Source organism: Lycorma delicatula, chromosome 1, assembly GCF_047948215.1.
Source record: "Lycorma delicatula isolate Av1 chromosome 1, ASM4794821v1, whole genome shotgun sequence".
Lineage (NCBI taxonomy): Eukaryota > Metazoa > Arthropoda > Insecta > Hemiptera > Fulgoridae > Lycorma > Lycorma delicatula.
The window spans coordinates 344906062-344932681 of NC_134455.1; the positions used below are offsets into that span (position 1 = coordinate 344906062).

At 33.5% G+C, this 26620-nt stretch overlaps 1 protein-coding gene across 3 annotated transcripts in view; it reads right to left on the reverse strand.

The window, feature by feature from the left end:
• Positions 1–9254: 9254 nt before the first annotated feature.
• Positions 9255–26620, reverse strand: part of spen (spen family transcriptional repressor split ends) — a 444910-nt gene continuing 427544 nt past the window's right edge. For all 3 annotated transcript variants that reach the window (XM_075382418.1, XM_075382419.1, XM_075382417.1), the window contains 5 exons: positions 20899–21010; positions 18554–18828; positions 16419–16619; positions 14351–14509; positions 9255–10845 (listed from right to left, as the gene is read on the reverse strand). In XM_075382418.1, the coding sequence (XP_075238533.1) occupies positions 10717–10845; positions 14351–14509; positions 16419–16619; positions 18554–18828; positions 20899–21010 (876 nt within the window). In that variant the 3' untranslated portion in view covers positions 9255–10716. The remainder of the gene's footprint in view (positions 10846–14350; positions 14510–16418; positions 16620–18553; positions 18829–20898; positions 21011–26620) is intronic.

The window sequence follows — 26620 nt, forward strand, 5'->3', positions numbered from 1 at the left end:
GAATAAATATGACCACGTTTGTTTAACTCTTTACTATAAAATGACAGCAATGAATAAATTGATAACATCATTTGAATCGCACAATTACTGATAAAAATTATAATTATCACTGTTCAGTTAATGGCAATGTTTTTCAGTTATAATGACACCGACCTGAATTCATTAAACTCTCCGGTTTCAGTTCCCATCGATCATCCTGTGCCCGAAAATATCACTCTTTCAACCATCTTATGCCTTCCTATTCCTCAGTACTATTACAATTTCCAAAACTATACTGCTATGTTTTGTTAGTAAATAATAAGTTCTTTGAAAAATCTCTTAACGGAAACCGACACAAACAAAGTATTATTTTTATTTCTTAATGTGACAGAATATCATAAATGAAACTTTCTTGTGGTAACAGTATTTTCAAAGAAATATCTTTAGTTTACTACGAGAGTTTTATCAAAATAACGTCTGTTTTTAATTTACTGTATGTATACCTGATGTAAACAACGGCGCTTGGATAACTCAGTTATTTCCATCAATTATTAGCTTTTATCAATAGTTATCTGTTACTCAATAGTCAGATTATGATTTTTTGCGGCGTTGCAAAAATGAATGTATTGTTTGATACGACTTTTATCGGACATGGAACCTTTTTTTTGTTTTCCTGTTTAGCCTCCGGGAATCACCGTCAGGTATTACTTTAGAGATGATGTGTATGAGTGTAAGTGAAGTGTAGTCTTGTACAGTCTCAGATCGACCATTTAAGGTCGAGTTGGATGTATACTAGTAGTAACAAGTGTTGCGTTTTGCTCTGCGATCTTTTGAAGTTTTTCGTTTATTTTTTTAATTTGGTAATACCGAACTGTTGGTGGAAGTTTACTGGACACGTGTATAAAATTTGGTGATAATTGGATGACGGGCTACTGAGTTATTACAAATTTAGTGTTTTTCCTATATTAAACTATAGTGAATTGATCGGATTCTCTAACACATGAAGAAAATTTTTAAGTGGGTTGTCTTGATCCTACAGATGAGTGACGTCATTGTCAATTATCGTAAACAAGGACTTGTAAAATTTTTAATATTTTACTCTAGAATTAATATTTTCTAAGGCCGGCGAGATTTTATACGGGGATTTGTATTTCCTAGCTACCTCTCTATCCTATTCCTTTACAACCCTTTCCCCCCCGGATCCCGATCGATCCGGGTATCCCCGAAATTTTGGTAAACCCCACCAATTTTTTTCCCCGACCTCATTTTTGGACTGATACATTTTGGGACCCCCAAAAAAGGGCCAAGTAGGGTGTCGTTGGAAGCGAGTTTGAAAGCTGATTATGAATCCGATTTCAGTTTTGAATTTGAAAGTACCAGTGAAAAGTTAGAGGGTTTTCAAAAAGGGCTCCTCCGAACGTAGTCAAGGACGAGTTACAAGTCAGAATCAAAGGCTCTGAGAAGACTGCTCAATTTACAGCATTGATTCCCAAAATGGTCCAGGTGGACCCCCAGGGGTCAACGGGAGACTCGACGGGGGTCTACGTTGGTGTGACAAAAAAATGGGGGTTCACAATTCGTAAGCGGTGGTCCACGAAAATTCATCTGGTTTCGATAGTGAAGAACTTAAATGTTGGCTTGACTTTGCGTATCAATCTAGGCAGATAATGTTTTGAGAAGCTCAGCGACTGTTACTTGTAAAAACTTGCATATTCCATATTCAGTACAACGAACGTGTCGAGACTTACAAAGCGCCGCCGCTGCCGCCGCCGTCCGCAACGCTTGTTGTAATATCAAAATATTGGTTATTTAAAAGTATTTTGAAAATGTTTTACATCACATTAAAATCGGTTCAGCCATTTTCATAAAACCTTATTATGGATCTTACCGATTTATTACTTTTAATAATTAGAATCAGTTTGCCGCTGGTACTTTATTTCATTGCAATAATTAATTAATCCTATTCTGTTAAAATAGTCGTATCCTGTTAAGTAAGACCGCCTTGAGATTACTAAAACAAAGTTTTTTTTTTATTTACCGGTAGGTAACTGATACGAAACATGACTGAATCTAAGAAGAAATGTCGACTGTACAGATATCGACCCATCATCCTCTCGCCGGTAATCGGCAGTTTGCTTGAAAGGCTGGTTGTGGAACGGCTCTGGGAAAACATCGATATGAACTGTTTTCTAAATCGAGGCCTCGATTACTTTCGTGAATATAATACGGCAAAGGGGTTGGCACCGAGGATTGAGCTTAAATGCTCTTGCGAAGGTGGAAAGGGCCGACTTAAATATGTTTTGGCAATTTTTATTGACATTTCCTTTCTTGTGTTGGAGTTCTATTCTGTATGAGGTGGAAAGCCGCAATGTTCCCGTAGTCATACAGGTCGTGGTACGTAACTATTTGTCTAACCGTACAGCTCTGTGTAAGCATGCGCAACTAGTTGTGAAAAAATCCGTCACCAGGTGAAGCCCGCAGGGTTTCGTTCTCGGCCCCTTGTTATGGAACCTGGTATTCGACGGATTTCTGGAATTGACATTCCCATAAGGGGTCACGATCCAGGCTTTCACCGATGACTGTCTCCTGTTAGTTCGTGGTAATTCACGACCACAGCCAGAAGACCGGGTGCAGGTGGCTTTGTCAACCGCAGAGGGCTGGATGAACATGCAAAATTTAAAGATTTCTGTGCCCATCCCAACCCCCGTAGGGGAAGACAACCACCTTGTGACGATTCCGGTTGTCACACCCCCCCCGTTCTTAGTTCTCATGGACTTGGTAGTCGTCTTCAGACCCTCTAGCTGATTACATCTCACAGTATTAAGCCAGGCCTTAGTTGGATGCCACCGATATAAATGGCTCGGTAGACATTTACATCAGTGAGTTTTAACTCAGCTTTTGCCTTCGCTGCAGGCCTCTTTCGGACATCTTGACTGTCCTACATCGTTGCTCTCTGAACTAACTAATGGAGTTCGCGGAAGCACGAGCCCCGCGCCTAGTTCTACATTTAAATAAACTACTTGTGATTGTAAATGTCTCATATCGTACGAATCTATCTGGTAAATATAATGGATACCACCAGCAACGGAATTTATTCCTATTTCCCTTAATGTTCTCATCTCTTTCTGATCTAAGCCTTCAATTAGATTACAACTACGGACTCCGGTCTGGTCTACCAGGGAGAGGTGGACAGACCGCCGACTCTCACTCAGCTCCATCGCAGAATCCCGCGAGACATTTACTTCATCACCTAAAACAACCATCGTCGAGATGGCGCTACACCTCACGGCTGCACGGATACCCATGCCCTCGGCAGTGCAGTCACCATCCTGCCGACAGCTTATTCTTCACATAAATCCCAATACACTTCTAACTTACAGGCGCGATGCCAATGCACCTACCTCCAGCCAGTCTAACTGTCCAGGTGGTACCCTAGCCACCCGTACTCGTACTCTATTCATACCCCCTCAGCTGATCTGCTCAGTGCGAGATACTTCAGGAAGCCAGCCAGCCACTATTGTCCATTCTCTACGGGTCTTCCAATTGACCCGCAGATCCAAAAAGGAATTTACTCTCTCGAGTTCCCTAGCGACTCTGGTACGTTCAGCCTCGTTCCGAGGACAAACATAAAAGACATGGTCCGCAGTGTCATCAACTCTACAATCCGGGCAAAGGCCCAAATCGACCAAACGAAACCCAAGCAAACTGTCCCTAAATGTACCATGTCCCAATAGAAATTGTGTTATGTTCCGATTGGGGGAAACCCACTTAACCACTCTCAATTCTCTAACATCCAGAAATATACCATGCGTATATCGACTAGTAGAAGATTTGTTCTATATAACTTGCTAAAACCTTGGTCTTCAATTTCTTGCATACGCCCTGGGAGTAGAAGGCCTTCCTTCTTCAACACAAAAGGGTTTATTGCCAGCGATTACAGAAACTGCCTCTCGCGAGACAGTTCTGCAGCCCCCGACAACAGCTAGCAATAAAAGATGCTGGGCTCGCAATAAAATATCCCTAACACTGAAATTGCATAAGATGAGCCCAGACGGGCGCAGCATACAACATTATGGCCGCACAGACACCTTTATAAAGAATCCGCATGGTTCGGAAATTCAACCCCAAATCAGGGTGAACTACCCTACGTACACCAAAGAAAGCATCTATTTCCTTCCTTGCGACATACTGTAGCTGCTCCTTGAATTGAAGTTTCCCATCAACGATTTCCCCAGATATTTCTAAATGGTGACATACTTTATGGGAAGGTCGCCTATTACGATTCGTGGCTAGGCGACCTTTCAGAATCATCATAGTGGTCTTTTCTGGGCTAAAGACTATCTTATGCTGAAGACTCCACGACCTTAGTACCTTACGTGCCTGTGTTGCTCAGCACTCAATCTCATTTCTTGAGTTCCCTTCGACCAGCAGCAACCCATCATTGGCATAAGCGATGATGCGACAGCCCCTGGGCAATTTCAACGGCATCAGAGAGTCGAATTCGATAATCCAGACGGGGAGACCTAAAACAATACCCCGTGGACATCCTTTTGACAGGGTCTTTCTTACTTCCGAACCGCCATCGCGAAGAACGACGGTTCGGTTGCTTAAGTAGCTTGAGAGAGTATCATTTTGCATGCAACCACACCTCTGCAATTGAAACAACGCAAAGGGCCACCAAAGATTATTAAAGGCTCCGGATATATACAAGAACACACCAATAACATATTTGCAAACACTAGACGAGGCTATGTCTAATACCTTGAGAATTGCGTCCTCTGTGCTCTTGCCCGGGCGAAAATCATACTGTTTGTCCATTAACAAATGATCGGAGGTTAACCGACTATTTATTCGGAGGTACAAGACCTTCTTGAAGACCTTACCTATTACAGACAAGAGCGTCAGAGGCTGGTAAGATGAGCTTATGGTGGGATCCTTGTCGCCACCTTTGAAAAGTAACTTCAATACACTACAACAAACTGGAAAATACCGGCGAAGAGGATTCTATTGAAAACCATAATAAGGGGACCAATGATTATGGGCAATGTGCGCATCATTGCCCTTGCGAAGAGACCAAAAGTCAGTAGCTTCTGAGGTCGACACCCGGTCTTTCATAGTCTTCAGTACATCAGAATGTTGTCGGTTGTGCAGAGCCCGCACAACCAACGTCTTGGCATACGAAGGTTCAGATCTACCAGTCGTGTAAACCTTGTTACGCAAGGTTCGGTTACCCAGCTTTAGGAAGGCAACCCGGACGGGCTATTCTCTACCACTGCCAAGGTAGCTTCCAAAAGCCTCCTGGAAGAGCGTCTAATCCTATCACTTGGGATACAAAAAACCGGGTTGCTAGACTCGAATAAGATGAGCTGAAAATACCGGGCAAAGCGCCCGGGATGAGCTGAAAGTCCAGACAAAACAACGACCTTGTCATACTCTTTGGAATCGTAGAAGGCAGTGTAAAAAGCAGCGCCGACAAAGGACGATTCTTCACCGAGAAGTATGGCTCCTTCCATCCTATTCCTGACTCCGCCCTCTCGAAGCAGGGAGGAGGCCAGACTAAGGCATGCTGGGCCACGTGTTAGGTCAACAAGGTGGACCAGTTCATCAGACTCGACAGGAGGCTCTTTGACAATCTCGGTGGTAGATAAAACATCAACGGGCGAATGTTGGATGGCCAAAAGCAGAAGCTTGCCATCCAAAACTCTGCAATCCAGCTTCTCTTTAAACTGTTTCACGATAGATCTGTTTGTGTGGCCGTGGAAATAACAGGCGGAGACATCTCCCTGAACTCCTTGAAATCATCTGTTAGAGCAGAAAGCCCTATCTCAATTAGCTTCATCTGATGCTTCGTACTGTGGTCGATACTTTGATGAAGGTTCCAGGCCAGCTCTTCGAGCTTGGACAAGCACTTCCAATCCAGAAGGAGACTGCTCCTCCTTATCCGAAGACACAAACAAAGGCGCTTCAATAAAGGAGCAGAAACCAACAGAGACTACCACAGAGGGCAGACTAGCCACAGCAGAATGCATATCTCAGAAAAGTGAGAACTACAGGTGTCAGCTAGACTGGATCTTTGTGAAGACTGAAGGTGATTCTTCCTGGTGGGAGAATGCTCCAGACTCTTCATGTATTTAAATGGGCTTTCAGCTATACCATGGCTATGCAGTATGGATTAGCAAGAAACCAATTGGAACTCCTTGTTCAGATTTCCTGGACACCCCACTCACCTAGTTTGAGGTGGGGTCAAAAATCTATTTTTGTGCAAATCACACAAAAATAGTGGTTTGGTTTGGACTGAGGATTTTGGGAGGTCAGACTCCGATTTTCAGTCAGAAAGGATTTTTTCAAGGGTTGAGGGAAAGGAAATGGTCCCCAAATGTATACAGCCCGATACACCTACCAGGGCCCAAGGTATTAGGGAAAGAAGTTTCCGTTTATAGACTGCACGTGGGACTTAGGAAAATTCCACTCACCTTGGTGCATGAATGTAAAATTTTCTAAGTTCTTGTTTACACTGCTGATAAGTGATGCCACCTGCTCGAATGAACTTGTCGTTTGACTTAGAATTTTTCACAGCACACTTTAGATTAGGTATGTCCAGTTCCAATGTAATTTATATGGGAAATCACAGCACAACGAAAAATGCACATAACTTACAAGCCCCTCGATGGATTTCAATGACTAAGCACATAAAAGTGTTCCTTTATATGTGAACTATCAGATACCAACAACTCACATACTAATATAACGTACAACACCTGCTTCCGTAAGTGTACCAGGAGTACTCTTGTTAATTTCCTGCAACTATATTGCTCCTTCCACAGCTATACCAAAAGCTTATTGGTTTTCTCAAATTTAACTTCATCTTTGATTACAGCTGATAATTTAACCACGCTATTCATATTTCCCTTTCAAAATGTATAGTATCAATCATTTAATCGCTGAGAATTGCCATCCAGTTACATGTTTGGATAGTATAGCTCATTTGAAGCAGTAGTTATTGTCATTCAAACGTTGATCACAGCTTTCTTACCTTTAATTACTTTAAAGAGTTCAATGTATGTCAAATCATGCTAGGGGAAGTAATTGTTTATGCAGAAGACTAATAGATTGTCCATACTGAGCAAAGACAACCCCGTTCTTTAGTTAGAAATTCTCTTTCTTCGTTTATTATTTTATAGAAGGGCTTATCTAGAGCTTTATCTACATAGATTTTGTTGTTGACTAGCATCAATTCTGTTTTAAAGTTTTGTCTTTTGTTTCGTATTCTTTGATATTGTCTGTCATTTTTCTATGTTTTTGTATGTACATTGTAGGAATAGATTGAATTTATGGTATTTTTCACTTTCGTTAAGCGACTTGGTAAGTAGATTTATAACATTTTGTTTCAGGCTAAGTAGCAATCGCTTTATATCCTGAGTTTATGGTTTTACATTCCAGAATAAGGCTGAACATAATATAGCCCATGTTTTTAACTGAATCTGTAAACAAGCTTTCTATATCTTCCCCAATGTTGATCAAAAATGCAATATTGTTTGCTTTACCATCGATAAGGTTTTTTAATATAATTCCGGGTTACATTTTTGTGCAGTTGTTGCCCAGAGATTGAATACTTTTGGTTGGCAGAAATCTAGTTCGATAGATAGGGTTGATTCACTAACTGTACTACTTTAAAGGCTGACAAGATAAAGATCCTATTACTTGCAAGGGAAGTAACATACTCTCAAACGATATTGCATTATAGGTGCCGGGTTCAAATCCCAGTCAGGCATGGCATTTTCACACACAAAATCGTCATTCATCTCATCCTCTGAAAAAAAAACTATCTAACACACCTCTGATGTCACATGAACTTGAACTATGTTTCCACCAGATTGAGACTCTACATCTAGACAGATCAGCTGCCTTGAGGTACCTCCACCTATGACTCGCATGTCTATGATGTCACATGACCTTGAACTAACCTTTATATTTTTCTAAGAAAAGCAAACAGCACCATCTATTGTTACCTACACTCTTCTGTAATTCTTATATTAATGATAACACAGTGTAGATTTTAAATATTAATATATACAATGAAGAATGAGAGTAAGCCTTTTATATATATTCCCACACAACTAAGTAGCAGAAAGCATACTCACAGAAGCACTGAAACTATTTGAGAAATTTGTGGCTGAACATATTGCAAGTGTTTATCCAGTCCCAAATTACAGGTTATAGTCTAGTCCATTCCACAATATAAATTTTCAGATTCATTTTTAAAAGCTCATTTTACCAATTCTTTTTTTTTAATTTTGATATTTTTATTGTGTCCAACATAAATTAGACTCAAATTTTGTCAAGTTTGACAGTAAACAAGTAATTTGGGATTTAGAAAATAAAATTTTTAGAAGTAAATCTAGTAATCAAATCAATTCTTTACAAAAGAGTATTTGTTTTGTAATAATTGGAAATGAAAGAAGTATTTGGGACCAAGTAACATATTTCCAATTCAGAATGCATAAGCACAAAAACCCTCTTATCATCAATGAATGAATTATTTACACAATTAAAATCACTTTTTTACACACATTCATTCCAAATAAACATTTAATTACTTTACTTTCTCATTTCAGTTTTATATAGAACTATACATCAACTAGGAATGGACAATATAAAGATAATCTTCTACTTTTAATAGTCTATTACTGCTTTTTATCTTATAAGGGTAGCTTGAAATGTAATGTTCACTGGAACGTAATGGCAGAAAAAAATGTTGCACAAAATAACAGTCGCTTTACTAATGATCATCGCATCACACAATACACTGCCATCCAGATAACCATATCAAAAGAATGAGTAAGCCACAAACATTACATAACTGGGCTACCATAAAATCTGTTATGGTGCAAACCCACAGAAAAGAACAAACAAAAGGAACGCAGAGAACAGCCTCTCAAACACTATCATTATGAGGGAGAAGTCCTTTTCAATATTCTGATAAGTGATGAAACTTTAGCACTACCATTACGATCCAGAATAAAAACAGCAGAGCATGGAATACATGAGGTATTTCATTTATCAGTTATGAGCAATTTTGAAAAATACATTCACCCACCCCTTTAATATATGATTCCATTTGCCTTTTTTTCCTTTTTTTTTTAATGGCTTTCAAGTTAGCAAATCTGCATTAACTTTTTCTTTAAAAAAAAGTTCTAAAAACATAAGTAAATTTAAATTAAGGATAGGAAAAAAGAAATGGCATATCACGAAAATAAATTAAAAAACTTATATAATTATTAAAACAATAATTTATTTTCACTAACATCTTTATTCATTTAATAACTTAAATCACTGGATGATTTTTAAATATATTTTTTATCAATTGAAAAATAACGATACAATACAACGTAATGCAGAGATCACAGCCCAAGAAACTCTCTGAACTATTTACAAAGTATATTTTATAATAATAATAATTAATAATAATAATAATAATGAATAATAATAATTAATATAATAATAATAATTATAATAATAATAATAATAATAACCGGATAAAAAAAAGAAAATAGAAGTTGGGTTCACTGTTGACTAATATGTCACACAAAACAGACATCTACTAGATATACAATGTTTGCTATATTTACATACACCTCAGTAATATGAAGCAATAATAATATTTATATATGTATAATATATATATATATATATTTATATATATATATTTATGTAATTTATATATTTATAGATTCTATCAATTATTTGAGCAAACTGACATTAAATTATTAAAGTATATTTACACATCTTGGCTTCATAAGTAATTACAATTTTTTACAATATACAGAAATAAATTCAAGTGATCACATCCACTACCTATCATAAAGGAGATTTTTTTTTTAATTTTTTTTGTTTTTTTTGTTTTTTTATTTTATTTTTTTGTTTTTTTTTTTGGTCAAATGTACTTGTTCAGTCCAAATTATATCCCCTGAATGATAACAACAATAACAAATAAAACACAATTTCTTAGCCTTTGTACTTCTTGAATGGAAGTTCTTAAATTAGTATAAATTTGCAGTATTATAGAATTTTCCTTAATATACATAGGGACATTGTTTTATTTATTTGGTAAAATAATATTTAATTGTAGACACATGATGTATTTATAATTCGATGTTATATGTTGTAGCATGGAGTTGATATTTATGGTCAATTCACATACTCGTAACTAAAGTTTTATATAACAAACCCATAAAATTTAAGGGTCCTGCACATTTACAGTTATTGCTTAATTAGAGCGTCCACAAAACATCTATTATTCAAACATTAACAGAAACACTTAATTGTACAGTGTATCAAGAAACCACTAGCTCATTTCAAATGTTAATCGGTTAATCGGTTATTAGGCTGTTGATAATAATATTTCAATAAAAAAAAGAAATCATTATCAATATAAAAGCACTCAATAGTAAAGGATCCCGCAACTAAACAAAAACTTCATGTTAAATATCATAACCGAAAACAATCGTCGTCACATTCTAGGCCAAACAAAAAACACAGATCCTTTAATACTGTTTGCAGATTAAGTCAAATACAGGAAAATCGGTCGCATTAGGTAAAATTTTTTAAGTCATAAAATTTCATCATAGTATTAATAAATGTCATATCCGAATTTAATGTATCAAACGAGGTAAATAAACATCATTATCGAGAAACACAATTCCAAACCGGTGAAAAGAATGCGCACACACAGAACAGCTACACAGTAGCTATGACTATCAGAAGATGAGCGATATCTGCCACTCGATGTAAAAGATCTGGAGCTATTCTTGCTAGACTTTCATTAGCAAAATCACATGAAGGAAAGATATGTACTACATATGCCGCCTGGAAAAAAAATAAAAGTTCACAATTAATTATACAGTTAAACTTTATTAAAACTTGCTAATTTAGAGAAAAATTAATCATAAAAATACCACTAGTTTTGATCTTTGATCCAATGACTGATGTAAACAGAATAGTAAGATATGATTAAAACTTCAATAATTTATTATAAAATTTCAAACTTGTCTATCTTTGAATTTAAATTGTTGAAATCTTTGAAATTTAAATTGAAATCCTATCCTTAAAATAAAAGGTACGTGTTATCATTCATTAATCTAGACACTAGTTAAGTCTATCAAACACTATCAGCAGCAGTTATCCAAAACCTAGACAGCACAAGCCAAATGATGCACCTTATGAAATGGTGAATTTGCTTTCCATTTTCCAGAATTAATATGATAGGAAAAATATATATAACAAAAAAAAATTAATGACTTCTGTATATCAAAATCATTGTATCAATGAAAACATTAAATGTATGTATGAATTATTGAATGCCGTCTTCCATGTGTTAACTGCTGCTATATATAAAGATGCCCTGAAATGTTTATTGGACCAAAGACATCATGTGCGACATTTTCATAAGATGTCCACATGTTGTATTTATAATTCGATGTTATATGTTGTAGCATGGAGTTGATATTTATGGTCAATTCACATACTCGTAACTAAAGTTTTATATAACAAACCCATAAAATTTAAGGGTCCTGCACATTTACAGTTATTGTTTAATTAGAGCGTCCACAAAACAACTATTATTCAAACATTAACAAAAACACTTAATTGTACAGTGTATCAAGAAACCACTAGCTCATTTCAAATGCAGGAGTTCATATAGCCAACATTGTACAGCAGTTTTTGAGCAAATGAGTAAAGATTCTAGAACACCCTCTATAATCCCCACACATAGCCCATGCAGACTATTTTTGCCCCTCAAGTCAAGATGTCCATGAAGGAGGAGCAGTACAAGTCAATAGATGCCACAGAAGAAAGCTTTTGACAACCTTTCTAACCAATCTAAACATTACATCATCATGCTGAAGGAGACTATGTAGAAACTTGAATAAGAATAGATTTATTTCTGAGTTTATAAAAATTGTTTTTAGAGCCTCAGTTCTGGGAATTTTGTACTGACTGTGTAAATGTTCATTTACTTATTTATTCAACAGCAATAACAGTTGCCCATGAATGATAATAAACTTGCAGGTATGAAAAAATGCAATGTTTTGTTAGGATTCCAACCTGAAACCTCTGGATTAAAAGCAGAAACGTTATTAATTTGCCATGAAGATCAGCATAATAATAATTATTATTATGACTAGTACTGGTATTAATAACTAAAAATGCTAAAATAAATTAAATATCCATAAAAATAACCACAAAGCCCTTGAATATTTTTTACTTGACAAAAAAAAATGTCATTCTTATAGATAATAACAATGTAAATCAAAGATATATAATTCAAAACTTCAAGCTGATGACATCTCAAAAACCTTTCAATCTTAGTAAAAAGTTAAGACGTTTAAAAATGTCTAAATTTTTAATTATATTTATATTCATGTATGTATTTGCATTCCCTAAAATCGATATCAAATTTTATTATGCTTAAAATCAGAAATTACTATGCTCAGTAGAAACATAAAATATATATAATAGGGCAATTTATTACGTAAACTAGAGGGTTATTTATGCACATATGCAAGAATCCCAATGTACTGAACCAATGTTATAATTGCTATGCTTAAAATCTACACTCAGCTGTAATGTTTGTAGACAAAATAATTCCAGTTTTAATAGTATACAAATAGAAAATTAAATAATTTCAGAGTTAATAATTATTGTTGGGTACTTACATATTATATTAACGATGGCCACATCATTTTCCACGATTTTCTTTAAATTTTTATTATGGAATGCTTTCAATAAGGCATAAGGAACAACTTTATAATATTTCAATCAGTAGTGATTAAAATAACTACAGAGTTGAAAATGCACAACAGGTAAACATCTATCTACTTATTGTTTACAATATACAAACATTTTTCACTTTATTTCATAACTCAGTCGGTTGTTATTCAATGAGAGAACTGTGTTACTGGTATTTTGTGTATATAGTGTAGTTAAAAATTTTTGTTATATGAAATGGTTAATTGGAATCTGCCTAACACCAAAAAAAAGCAAGTACTTCCCTAATGGAATTCTATCTGCTACTATGAAATATAAAAATTTTCATGATATGAAGCTTTATTTTGGTAAACATATACTATAATATACCAGAATTTATGACAATAACAAAGTAAGGTTAACATGAGCTTAGATAACCAGACGGTACATTCACACATTCTGCTCGAGTTTCATATACTGCTAGTCTGAAAACTAAATGATGAGTACACCACTTAAAATCTACAATAAAACAATAGATTGGGACAGCCAATGTTTACAGATGCAGTAAGCAAGTGACCCATTATTAAAATCAATGCCAAATAAAATTGTCAAGATTGATGAGACCTTATTCAGAAAAATAAAGAATAATGTTGACCACATACTTCCACATCAATGGATATTTGGTGGCAAAATATATGTCGGGGAACAAAGACAACTGTTTCTCAGCGACACTTCAAGTTGCAAAAAGTCATTTTTGCTGCTGGTAACAAAGCAACAATGACAATGTTATTTTTAAAAAAATTGGATGACCTTCCTCCTCTGTTAATACATTAAGTTCTAATATTGTTAGAACTGAAAATAAAATAAATTATAAAATCTTAGTTTCTTTACTCAAACCCCTAACATAACAAACTAGTTCTATGAGTAGTAGACCATTTTAAATCTCTGTAAACATACATGTATGATCAAATATGTAGCTTGGCTTCATAATGTCACTAGATTAGATACTCTGTATAACTTATAAATATTGTGCATCCATTATTTTATTATGTATTTATTTTGTTTACAGTGTACCCAGTATTTTCATTTGACAAAACTGATTATTTAATTAAATTTTCATTTATTACAAAGGTATCTTCAACCTATTTTGCATAACCTGTAATATACTTGGAAAATAGAATATTTAACTGACAAAATCACTTATACTGTGCAGTTTATAAAAAATAAAAATAAAAAATATATATGAAAAATTTGATTCATGTACACTAATTAACATGTATTAAGTATTACTGTATAAGGCTGAGCTTTGGACACTTGGAAGTAAAGGTATAGCTAACGTATGGCATCAGGTCTTGATCTCAACCTAAAAGAATACTTCAATTTTATATTTTGTTGTCAAATTATCACTAATATATTACAATACTTGAATTTATGGGTTTAATAGAGTAAACCCATTAAATTTACATCCTTCTAGCTGAACTGAAAATTAAAAAAGTTAACTTCATCATCATCATTATTATTAATGTTAAAAATTAAAAATTTTACTCAGCATTTCAAATGGACAATTTTCAAGCAAAATTAATCAGTGAACATCTAAATTCATTTATAATAATTAAAAAACTACCTGCTGAGAACCAGGAGCAGCAATGTTAACAATTCCTGCAGCTTGTTTCTGTTGTAAATAAGTAATAAATCCACTCTGTAGGTTGTTAGATTGCTGCAACACATCCATATGATCACGACCACACGGTAATGCTAAAAGCATACAGTGTTCATTGTCCATCTGTCAAAAAAATCAAACCCTTTGATCAGTCCATTGTAAATAGAAAATCAATTTTCAAAATACACACTTTACATCAGTTATTACAAAATCATGTTGTTCAAACAACAATCAAACAACTCTGTCAAGATTGAATTAAGAGATTTTTTAAATATTTATCAACAAATACATACACTTTTCTGAAATAAATAGGGATAAATTTTTTTTCTTCCCTTGTTATCAACATAATTACCTATTCATTTGAGGTTGGGGAAAAATTTTTTCATATTCTCCTGGTAGATAGCTATTTAATGACTTTAAATGGCTATTTATTCTTGTAATATAAATAAAATCTATATTTGTCCCTTCTCTTTAGCTTAAAAAACTACCATGGACAAAACACTTGGCTATGTTAAAAGGATTAGACAGAGCTCTTCCACATTTTACCTCAAATAAATAAATTACACAAGACTATATAAAATAAGCTGCCTAATTTATCACTACTCAAAATAGTGTTTTAATAATCATCATTTAATTATTAAATCCCATCCAAATTTAGCCACCATACTTTTGTTTTCAAAAAGACAGTCAACTTAAAAAACACTTTGTCGTCAAAATTGAGATTTTCATTACTATAGAATTGTTTTTTTTCCTTCTCCCCTGAATCGGATTCCACAGTGAAGCATAACACAATCCAGGGGAGTGTCGTTTTACTCTAATAAGCCAGCTGGATCTTAACTATTAATGCCTGCCTCTAACTCCCAGAATAGGGTTACCAGGCCTGACTATGTCGTTCCTGTTCCCCCACCCTAGGAGCTGGAACTTGGTCTTTATGACTTGCTTGCCTCAAATGAGAACATCCAAAAGAGCATTCTTGCCGGGACTACGGTTTTTTCTACAAGAGGACGATAGTGTCCCCATGCCTCATCACTGCTTCCCATCTGTGTATGCCAAACGAATAGCAGCTCAGCAGGGAGCTGTCCCTCATTCCCTCGTTGCCCTAGCTGCCATCCTATCTTGGAAGTGAAGGCCCCTGATATCAATAACATCCCCAGCGAATTCAGCTGATTTTGCATTAAAATCACCAGCCACCACCAGACTTTCATTCCAATGATGCCAAATTTCCAAAAATAACCTGTCCAGAAATTCAATGTAAACATCAAAACTGGAATTTGGGGAGCAATAGCAAGAGAATACTGTCAGGACACCAAGATTTGCTCAAATGAACCCCCTACTGGCTCCACTTGACACTACAGGCATTCCTGTACATAAGAACCTAATCGCTGCTGATGACATACTGTCCAGTAACCACAATGCACTAGGAGAGACTATGTAACTGTTTAAAAACCTCTAACTCCATATACATTAATAAGAAAGAATGAATAAACAAGCATCTGAAAGGAAAATATTAGATCTACAAAAGCACAGATGACGATCGCAACTTAACTCAGTATTACATTATGAAATATGTTACCATACAAAAAAATAAAATGTATGTATAAAATAATCAGCTGATATATTACTACTGAAAAATAAAGTGAAAAATAGAGATTTTCAAATATTAGTTAAAATAAGTAACTGTACTACTAAGAGTACATTAGTTTCTGGAATGCAGTCTTATAACAGTTAAAGAAAATTCTAAATTTTCCAACCATTAAAGTATGTAACACAACTACACTAATCATTAAATAAATTATAAAAATCTAATAACAAATATGGCCAATATTATTCATAAAAAATTTTGTGTACATATCACTGCTGAATGAAACTAATTAAAAAATTGGTACAGTACCAGCAGGTACTATACTTTTGTTGCCAAACCATAATAAATACTTTTTTAATCCACTTTGAATATTCAATTTATCATGCGCTGTTATTTATAAAATTTTAATTGATATTATAAATAGACAATGAAAAATAAAAAATACAATACCTGCATCTTGCGGGCAACACCCTCCACCTGCGTCTGTTCAAGACGCATCCTCTGAGCTATACGAAGAGGTGGGGTAGAACCATCAGAATTGCAAGGTAACGAATCCCTGGCAACATGTGGATTACCAAACACAAAATGCATCTGCACTGCAGCTTGATCATTTTTCAGAGCCAACAAACCTTGCCACATAACAGGATAACGCTACAAAAAAAATCAAGTGATTATTTTAATATATTTATACATTTAAAGTTAAAAAATTATGAAAATTCTTTAAAAATTAATAGTTTATCATTATCTTTAAATTTTAATTAGCAAAAAAATGAATTAATTATTAGTTATAATAAAGTTATAAATAATCTGAATAATAAAGTTATAGTATAATTTAGTAATTGCAAGAATAAATTATAATAGAATATACACATGGAAAAAGCCTGGTGATACAAGGTATCAGATAGATTATATCATGGTTAAAAAAATATTTAGAAATCAACTTCTTGATTGCAAAGCATACCTGGAGCAGACATTGAAAGCGACTATAATTTAATGATAATGAAATGTAGACTGGGGTTTAAAAACCTAAAGAAACGATGTTGGATGAATCGGTGGAATTTACAGAAGCTTGAGGAAGCGGAAGTATAAATTTTTGAGGAGGATATCATAAGAGGTCTGAGTAACAATAATAACGTAGAAAATATAGAAGAATGGGAGAATTATAGAAAAAGGAAATTCTTAAATCAGCAGAAGTGAACTTAGGTGGAACAAAGAGAACTGGTAGAAAATGTTGGATATCAGAGGATATACTGCTGATGGATGAACGTAGAAAGTATAAGAATGCTAGTGATGAAGAAGGTAAAAGGAACTATTGGCAGTTAAGAAATACTATAAACAGGAAGTACAAATTAGTAAAAGAAGAGTGAATAAAAGAAAAGTTTTCAGAAGTGGAAAGAGAAATGATCATTGTAAAATAGACAGAACATACAGGAAAGTTAATGAGAATTTTGTGGTACATAAATTAAAATCTAATAATGTGTTAAATAAAGATGGTACATTGATTTATAACACGAAAGAAAAGGTTGATATGTATGTGGAATATACTGAAGAGTTATACGGAGGAAATTAATTAGAAACTGGTGTTAAGAGGAAGTCGAAGAGGATGAAGAGGGAGATACAATATTGAGATTTGAATTTAATAAGCATTAAAAGATTTCAATGGCAGAAAGGCTCCTTGAATAGATGGGATACCTGCAGAATTACTGAGCAGTGCAGGTGAGGAAGTCATAGATAGATTAAACAAACTGGTGTGTAATATTTAAAAAAAAAGAAGTTCTGTCAGATTTCGAAAAGAGTGTTATTGTCATGATATCAAAAAAAAACAGGAGCACATAAATGTGAAGAATACAGAACAGTTAGCTTAACTACTCACGCATCAAAAATTTTAACTAGAATTCTATACAGAAGAATTGAGAGGAGAGTAGAAGAAGTGTTAGGAGAAGACCAATTTGGTTTCAGGAGAAGTATAGAGACAAGGGAAGCAATTTTAGAGCTCAGATTAATAGTAGAAAGAAGATAAAGAAAAACAGACCAACATACACAGCATTTGATAACCTAGACTGGAATTAAATGTTTTAGGGTTTCTGCCATATTGAGTGCTTCTGGCTTTGTCACAGTTTATAGTGTCAAAATTTTGAGTTCTATAAAAACTGTTTCTTATATGTGTTTTTCTTAGCTGGAAAGCAAATTCCATTTTATTAGCTATAAACTGTTAAAACTTTTTAACTAAAGAATTTTTTAGCTAAGGAAATTCAGGCAGTTTTTATCAACAGTCAAAATTTTTGTTTTCTCAAACGCGATTTTTAGTCCCATTTTAGAAACTTATTTTTCTAATTCTTTAATTTGTTGTTAATCTTCATTCCAGTTTTTAGCTAATATGCCACATCAACAGCAAAAGCTAAACAGTTAATCTTTTAGTCCTTTGATTCCCAGTCTTATTCCACTATTATTGTCTAATTTTTTGTTCCATATCCAAAACAGTATTATTATAACAGACCAAAAATAATAATAAATTAATATGATTATTTATTAAATTAAACATTAAACAATTTTGCAAAAAAAAAACAGTTTATAATAATAATTACCTGCAGAAGCATAAGTAACGAATCTGCCTGAGGAGGAACCTGGCTGGCATGAGGTGGAGTAGCAACTTGTAATCTAGGTTGTGAAGGACGATGTGCTGGTGGAGGAGGATGGTGTGGTCCTTCATAGAAAAGGTGACGTGTGCCATGAACATACAATGTTGCTACTTGAGGTGAATCTGTCGTTCTGTCATGGGGTGATCCACGACGTAATTCAAGAGGTCCTGGTGGACTGCCTCCTGTACTTCTAGTGCCTTCTTCGATATCACCTTTCACGCCTAAAAAAACAAAATCAATAATTTATTTTATACTCATAGTTTCATAGAATGTCAATTTTTTTCTCTACTCTTAACTGGAGGTATTAATCAGAAGGCTGACACAATATATGGAAGATAAAAAACTAGATCCAACTTTCGATTTAATAGGGTACTAGAGGAAACTATGATAAGACTTAAGTAAATTTTAGTAGATTTAAGAAGGTATTAGAAGAGTATTCTGTTTAACCCTACTTTAAGATGCAAGCAAACGTGGTAAAAAAAATTGTTGGTAAGAAAAGAGATGGAAGCAGTGAGAATTGGGAGAAAATGGTATGGTATAATGTAATAATGGTAATAGTGTAGTTAGTAGATGATCTTATTTACCTAGAGCACTAAGAATTGAAAATTACGAGCGATATCTATATGAAATTACCAAAAGCTAAAGAAATAAAAATAAGGCAAAGTTGACTGCCTTGGAAAAAATACTTTAACAGAAATGAAGCCAAAATTAATTAAAAAAAGACCTTTCTTAAAAGTGATTTGTTATATAAATGTATGAAGTACTAAAAAAGTTTAAAAATAAAAACGTACAAGGCATCTGGTTGAAAAAAAGGTGGTTGATGACAATGAATCACATCATGCATATACTGCTTCATTAGTTAGTCATTAGCTATCAGCCATCATCTTGTAAGATTCTGTTTTTGTTTATTTTACCATTGACAATAATTGATGATTGTGTTAATAAACAATCCTGGCATAAAAGCCAGAATTGTAATTTAATTTCTGAACACAAAAGGTCATAATGTTTCTGAAATTCATTGTAGACTGCTTAAAATTCATGAATTTGTAATAACAAGTGAAGGAAAAGGTTAAGTCAACAAGAGTTTAATGAAGTCATACAATTGTTTAAGATGAAGAGAGGAGTGGAAGGTCTCTGTCTAAATATTTGACAATGAAAAGTGAACACAGAAGCTCAACAAAGCAGAAGCTTTACAATTAATAACTTCCAACAGAATTATAGGTTATAATAGACTTAGTGCAAGATGGGCCGTGCAAGCATTGACTAATAAAAATCAAAGGATGACATCTAATGTACATATTTGGACTGCTGCGATAGTGTGATAGGGGAGAGGAAAGCAAACTTTTTTTCCATATTGTAACTGGTGCTACTTTGTGTATTTTATACATAAATGTTAAATTCAAATAATAATCCACTCTGCAGCATAATTAAAGTTTAGGTCAAAAAAATTCAAGCAAACCCAGTCAGCTCAGAAGACAATGAACAATGTTTTCTGGGAGGAAAAAAAAGGTGTCCTACAAATGGATTTTATGAAGCTGGGACAACAATCACAAGATGTAATATGAACAGCTGACATTGAATACTGTCATAAAGAATTGTTTTCATTCGTGATAAGGCATGTCCACACAGTCAAGATTATCAGTAATCCACCAATTCAAAACGGGTGAATTTTATGATCATCATTTCCTATCTGTATTTACCTGGACGTCACACCTAAGTACTAACACATCCTTCATCTAAAAAAATGGCTTGATTTTTGACAATTCAAGGGCAGTTAACTAATTAAAAACAGCAGTGTTGAACCAACTAAAATCTCAGGCAAAAAATTTTAATGAACAGTGTTAAAAAGCTTGTTCATAGATATCATTAAAATTAGTAAAATTAATAGAAAAAACTTTTCTGGTAAAAAAAGAAGTTATTTTCCTTCATAAAGTAAGTCACACTAAATATCCTACCCTAACATGCCTACATACAACATAAAATTCACTCAAATCTGAACAAACTGACAATCACAATGCATAATGCTGCCACTAGGAAGCACTACTGGTTAGCTTCCTGCAAGTTATATTCAATATCTTAAGAAAATATGTGAGCTAAGGCCAAAGCCTAGCAGCACAATTTTCTTTAATTTTTTTTTTTTAAATGAATTATTTTAATTATCTAGAGGAATTTAAAATAAATTAAAATTTTTTGTTGCCCCTATTAAAACTAAATGATTCATTATTAAAATGGATAAAATTAATCTGAAAATATATTCAATCAATATAATGCAACATGAAATTGCATATTACCAGGCGTAAACTGATAAGCTGCTGCTCCAAGAGCTGCTTCTCTTAGGTACTGCTGATACATTAACTGATAGTGAGCCGGTTGAATGTAGTTTACATGCTGCACAACATCTCCCTGAAACAAGAAAATTTGAAGGAAATAAGTTACTGTTTCTCAACAAAAGTACATTTAGAAAAATTTCACAAAATGTTGTTTATATTGCGAAAAAATTTATGTTTTTCTGTACATACAATGGATCTAATATTTACAGCAGAAATACACTAAATAAATTATCATTAAAAAAGACATACTTATATTTAATTATTAACCCTGTACTTAGAATGTTTACCACAATATTCTACTAAACAACATGAAACAAATTATAGATTCCTACTATTTAAATTTTAATAAAAATTTAAATTTTAACTAATAACCATTTGGAAATTACCAAACAGTAGAATTGCTTTCATGTAATGCAACATGATATTCTGCTTACAAGAAAAAGCCTTATATGTGCTTCCATTATCATTTTTAATAAATTGCCAAACCATTTTAAAAGATCTTCGATAGTGTATTTAAAATAAAATAAAATAGAAATAGCATTATTTTTGTTGATGAATTTTTAAATATTAATTAATTTTTTTTTTAAATCACTGAATTTTCTGGTTTCTGCATCCTGTTTAACATGTAAATAAATACAAGCTCAAATAATTTTCATACTGCCTTCTGAAGTATATCTCTATGTATTTTTTACGTGTTTACTTTTTAAATAATTAATATGAACATTGTCTCATCTGTTTTTCTATTGCTCTAATCAAGGTATTACTATGGTTTCCCTTGACTCATCCGGACTATATAAAATTGACATATTAAGAAATTAATAATTCTTAATTTTATTAATTATCAATGACAATTATCCTTGATAATTCATTATAACAATGACTTTTTAAAAATCATTATCAATAAATCGATTAAAATAAGTTTTCCAATTTTCTGGAAAAATTCAAAAACTACAACATAATGAAAATTATTTTCTGGAAAATTTATATAGGATATTGTATAATAAAATATCAAATTTTTTTTTTTTATACTTAAAATTAAAAGGTAGTAGAATCCGAAATATTAAAAAATATATATTAATAAATATAGTTAACAAATAAAATAAAAGTTAAATATTAAAAATACCATGCAGAAAGTTATATATTTAGAAAAACAATTTTTTAAGAACTTTAAAATCCTTTAAAATATTTTTCTTTTTAATTACTAAAGCCACTCGTTTTATCTAAATTAAATCTTACTTATGAGTGAACAATACAAGAGAAAATGTCTGATATCTGCATAACTTGATTTGAATTGTAGATGCATCAGGCAGTGTCAGTTCCTTCACTGCACAGTCATGGAACTGATGATATTGCAAGTGAGTTTTTATCGAGACAATTTATATTACCATTATATGACACCAAGGCTTGACAAATGTCTAATAGAGTACCAGCAGCTCTCAACTCTCCAGAATTTTTCTTTTAACTCATAGGCTCATTGGTCTTTAATGGTATCAATAGTGTGTAAAAGAATTGTGTATAAACACAACTCCCTGGTCATAGTCAGTTGTATATGTTGTACAAGTTATATTTATGTATACAAATTTTATATATTTACAGAATTAATAAGAATGAATATTACACAGCAGCATACAGAACCAACTATTCATCAAATTTTCTTCACCATTAAAAATAACCCATTCTCCTTCAGATTTGCATTGTTTTATCAACTCCATCTTTGTTTACATACTCCATCTTTTGGTTTTCTCTTTGATTTTATTCTTCATGTAAAGCTATTACATTATAGTTAAATCTTCCACAGAGAAAATCATTTTAAATGTAATGACATTAAAACCCTACTAGTAATTTTCTCCTAGAAACCATATGCTTATTTTCCAATATAGTATAAACTGTACCTACAGAATACCCTGTATGGAACAAAGCCTGCCTAATATATTTATGTAATTGGAGGAACTTTTTTCTCTCTGAATGTTTTAATGATTTCATATATAAAGTAATTTAAAGTAAATTTAATTAATCATTTGATAATTTTATGAAAATTGTGCAAGGAATATAAGTTACAGAATTTGTGAAAAGAAAGTTAAAAAGATCAAATAAAAATGTATATCATCAATCTCATATTAATTTTTATAAAAAGAGAAAGTTTATAAACGTATATAGTGTGAGCAACTTAAATCTGAACAACTTTTATCAAACTGCCACACAGTATCACTAAACACAGTTGTGACATGCAACAACTTATTAATGAAATGAAAACTTAAAATTAAAAATCTGTATTTAGATTATCACACATTTTAGCAGGCGGCGTATAGTTGTGCACATTGCGTGAGAGAGAGATAGACTAATAGGATGGATGGAAAGTTAGATAGTCATTCCTTTACGAAAACATCTCATATAGCTCCATATACTTACATAGTAGGCAGTACAGCAGCAATTAAGTTAGTAAAAGATATTTTCAGAAAAGTTAATAGTGCGGTAAGCCAGTCGTTGGCCTATATGCACAGCAATATGCTGCCTGCTACACATATGAATAATATTTTTATAAATGATCGAAGTGAACACCCTGCTTGCTCTCTTACTTTGCTCTTTGTTCAATTTTTTTTTTTTGCGTTTTCAGGGCAAAAAACACTTTCGTGTTATCATGGTTGGGAGATGATATTTTTGTTTAACAGACTGGACAGTTAAAAATTAATTAAAAAATAAAAACCCAGACATGCAAAAATACATCTTCAAAGTGGAGCCATGGTAAATGCAAACACATACTAAAAGCGAAATAACAACACAGATATATCACTTTATATATTTTTAAAAAAATAAAATTACAATCTGCATTACAGCAAATGACATGAATATTTGGAACACACCACAGTAATTTTATATTTGAATATAAATGTTCAGCCCAAGAAATCGCAAGAGAGAAGATGACACCTCACTATCCCCTAGAATAGTTGGCATGTTAGCACCTAGTTTAAACTTGCAATGTAATGCCGCATAACAGATACAATCCACAAGGATGTGGTGCACTGTCAGTCGGCACTCACAGCAAGCACAAACTGATGCATCTGTTTGAGTCATCAGATACCCATGAGTGAGCCTAGGTGCCCTATTTGCAAACAGCAGATAATAACCTCCTGTCGATGGTTAATTCTGCATGAGATGCTCCATGGTGAAATAGTGTTCTTAATAGGGTGAAGTTTGCTGTTCATGGTAGCATCCCATTCACTTTGCCACTCATAATGAACCACCCACTTCAGGAAACAGACAAGGTTGTTAGAAGCGACACGATTGGAGAAATGAGGCTGGAAACAAGTCTACTTTGCTACACTATCTGCAGGCTCATTTCCTGAAATTCCTATATGGCTGGGATCCAGCAGAAGATCACTGTTTTATTACGTCTAGTCATTTGCAAAACAATGACTCTCACAGACAACAGGGAGTTTAAGAGTACATGTCATTAATCACCTGCAGGGCACTCATGGAATCTGAGCAAACAAGAATCAAAGTGACCACCGTGCACAGCACGATGGACACCAAACATCAGTATGTTTGAGTCACCTGAAGCAAAACGTTACTGTCGATGCCACTGATTTCTGGTTGAATTTACACCTTCAGTTCATTGATAATGTGGGGATTTGATTCTTAAACTTTAGCCTTCAGATAGCCTCAAAGTAAAAAAAAAAGTCAACAAGACAAATCTGAGGAACGAGGAGGCCTCTGGCCTCTGCCCTCTGCTGACAGTTTTTGTACAAAAGCTGCATAAATGCATGCTAGAAAATCATTTGATGTGCAACATATTGCTCAGTCTTGAAAGAAGTCATACTCTTTTTCACAATCTGCTACCTGAGCACAGAATTCTTCGAAAATTGAATGGTACACTTCTCTACTGATAGTCTTGGTCAAAAAATGTCACTACAGTATTATCAGAAAAGAACACCATACACTGATTTTTACATCATGAAGTGAACAATCAAATACCTGATGAGAATTTTTAGTCATGAAATACCTGTTGTATGAATTAACATGCCCAAATAAACATAATCATGGCTCATCTGTTATAAAATACAGTATAGGGCATATCTGGCAACAAACGTTTTGAGAAATTGGCCACAATAATTAAGACAAGTTTGTCTGTTCTTTCAAGTTGACTCCTGTTAAAGCTCATCAGTGGCAAGAACAGGGGGGGGGGGATGGTGGCGACCAGAAGCATCACAAGGTGGGTGGTCTTCCCCTACAGGTTTGGGATGCTCTTCTAAGTTGTTGCACATTTGTTACACAATACGATTTAAAATTTTAAATCATGCAGAATTATATGAGACAAGATTTGTATTTTAAACCCCTTGTTGTGATATCTTAAATATATATTATTTTCAGAATGGCAAAAATTCTACTTTGGATGCATATAAGCTTCTACTACTTTAATCCTTTCTTTGATCTAATAAGGCATTTTTGAAAAATACAAATGCAAAATTGGAAACTAAACTGCATTGAAGCGTGAACAACAGATTACAACTGCAAACAACAGATGACAACAGAGTAGACTACTCTGTTGTTACTACACATACAACCAACAGTGGCACTTAGTAGCAGTGACAGTAACAGTATTACAGGTGGAACTGAAATGAATTGCAGTTTGAACCAGTTTAATTCAGTTTTAAGTTGTTTAAATGATAACAATAAGAATAATGTGATGTGATCATATTAATTTAACATAAAATAATTAATTATAAAAATAAATAAATTAATTATACTTTTATTATTATGATATAAACATATGCAAAGACCTAAAGATTTTATAATTCTACTTAAGTAAAACAATGTTTTTATTAAAATTATATAATAGTTTTTTTTTTAAATACTTTTAGTATAATCTACTTTCTAAATTAATCACTAATGTAGTAGTAATAAAATATATAACATAATAATATTTATTATAACAGGGTGTCTGACCTGTGCCTGTGTAGGAGGGTGCTGGTGAGCTGGTGGAGGGCTCTGCCGGGGCCACTGTGGGTTTGGAAGCAGTTCTGCCACCACCCCATGCTGTCGCCCAGAGTTAGTAGCAAGCAAACACAAGTCAAACCAAACCAACCCTTGTTAACCCACTTCCCAAAACAAAATCTACCTCTTAACTAATTATTATAACTAATTTAATCTAAACTTATGTTTAAGTAATGTTATAAAATCATATTATTTAGATATACAAATTAAAAAAATATTTATTGCATAACGGTAAAATACAAAAAGCAATAGAAAAAAATATCAGATAGAATCCAACAATATTAAAATAAACCATGCCCATTGCTGCACAACTGAATGGTACACAAATCCTCAATTCTTAAACTTCAATTTCACTGTTCATTAGTATATCACAATTCACTGTAGTAGTACATCGTTCACAAAGTTCTCAGCCTGATACAGAGATGGTGCAAGTATGATCAAATAACTTATGATATATCCCAAACATGATCCTTTAGATGGCAAGCTGGCTAAGTCTCAGACCCATGCGTTCAGTTACTTACTTGTGGTAATAGAAAAAAGCAAATATATTTTATCATTTTCTGAAAAGTGGATAAAATTGAAGAGCTATTATAAAGTACTTTGTTTTAAAAGGACCAGACAGACATACAAAGAGTTATATTCCACTTTAAATTACTTTTCCTCATTTTTTCAATAATAAAAAAGCAGGCAG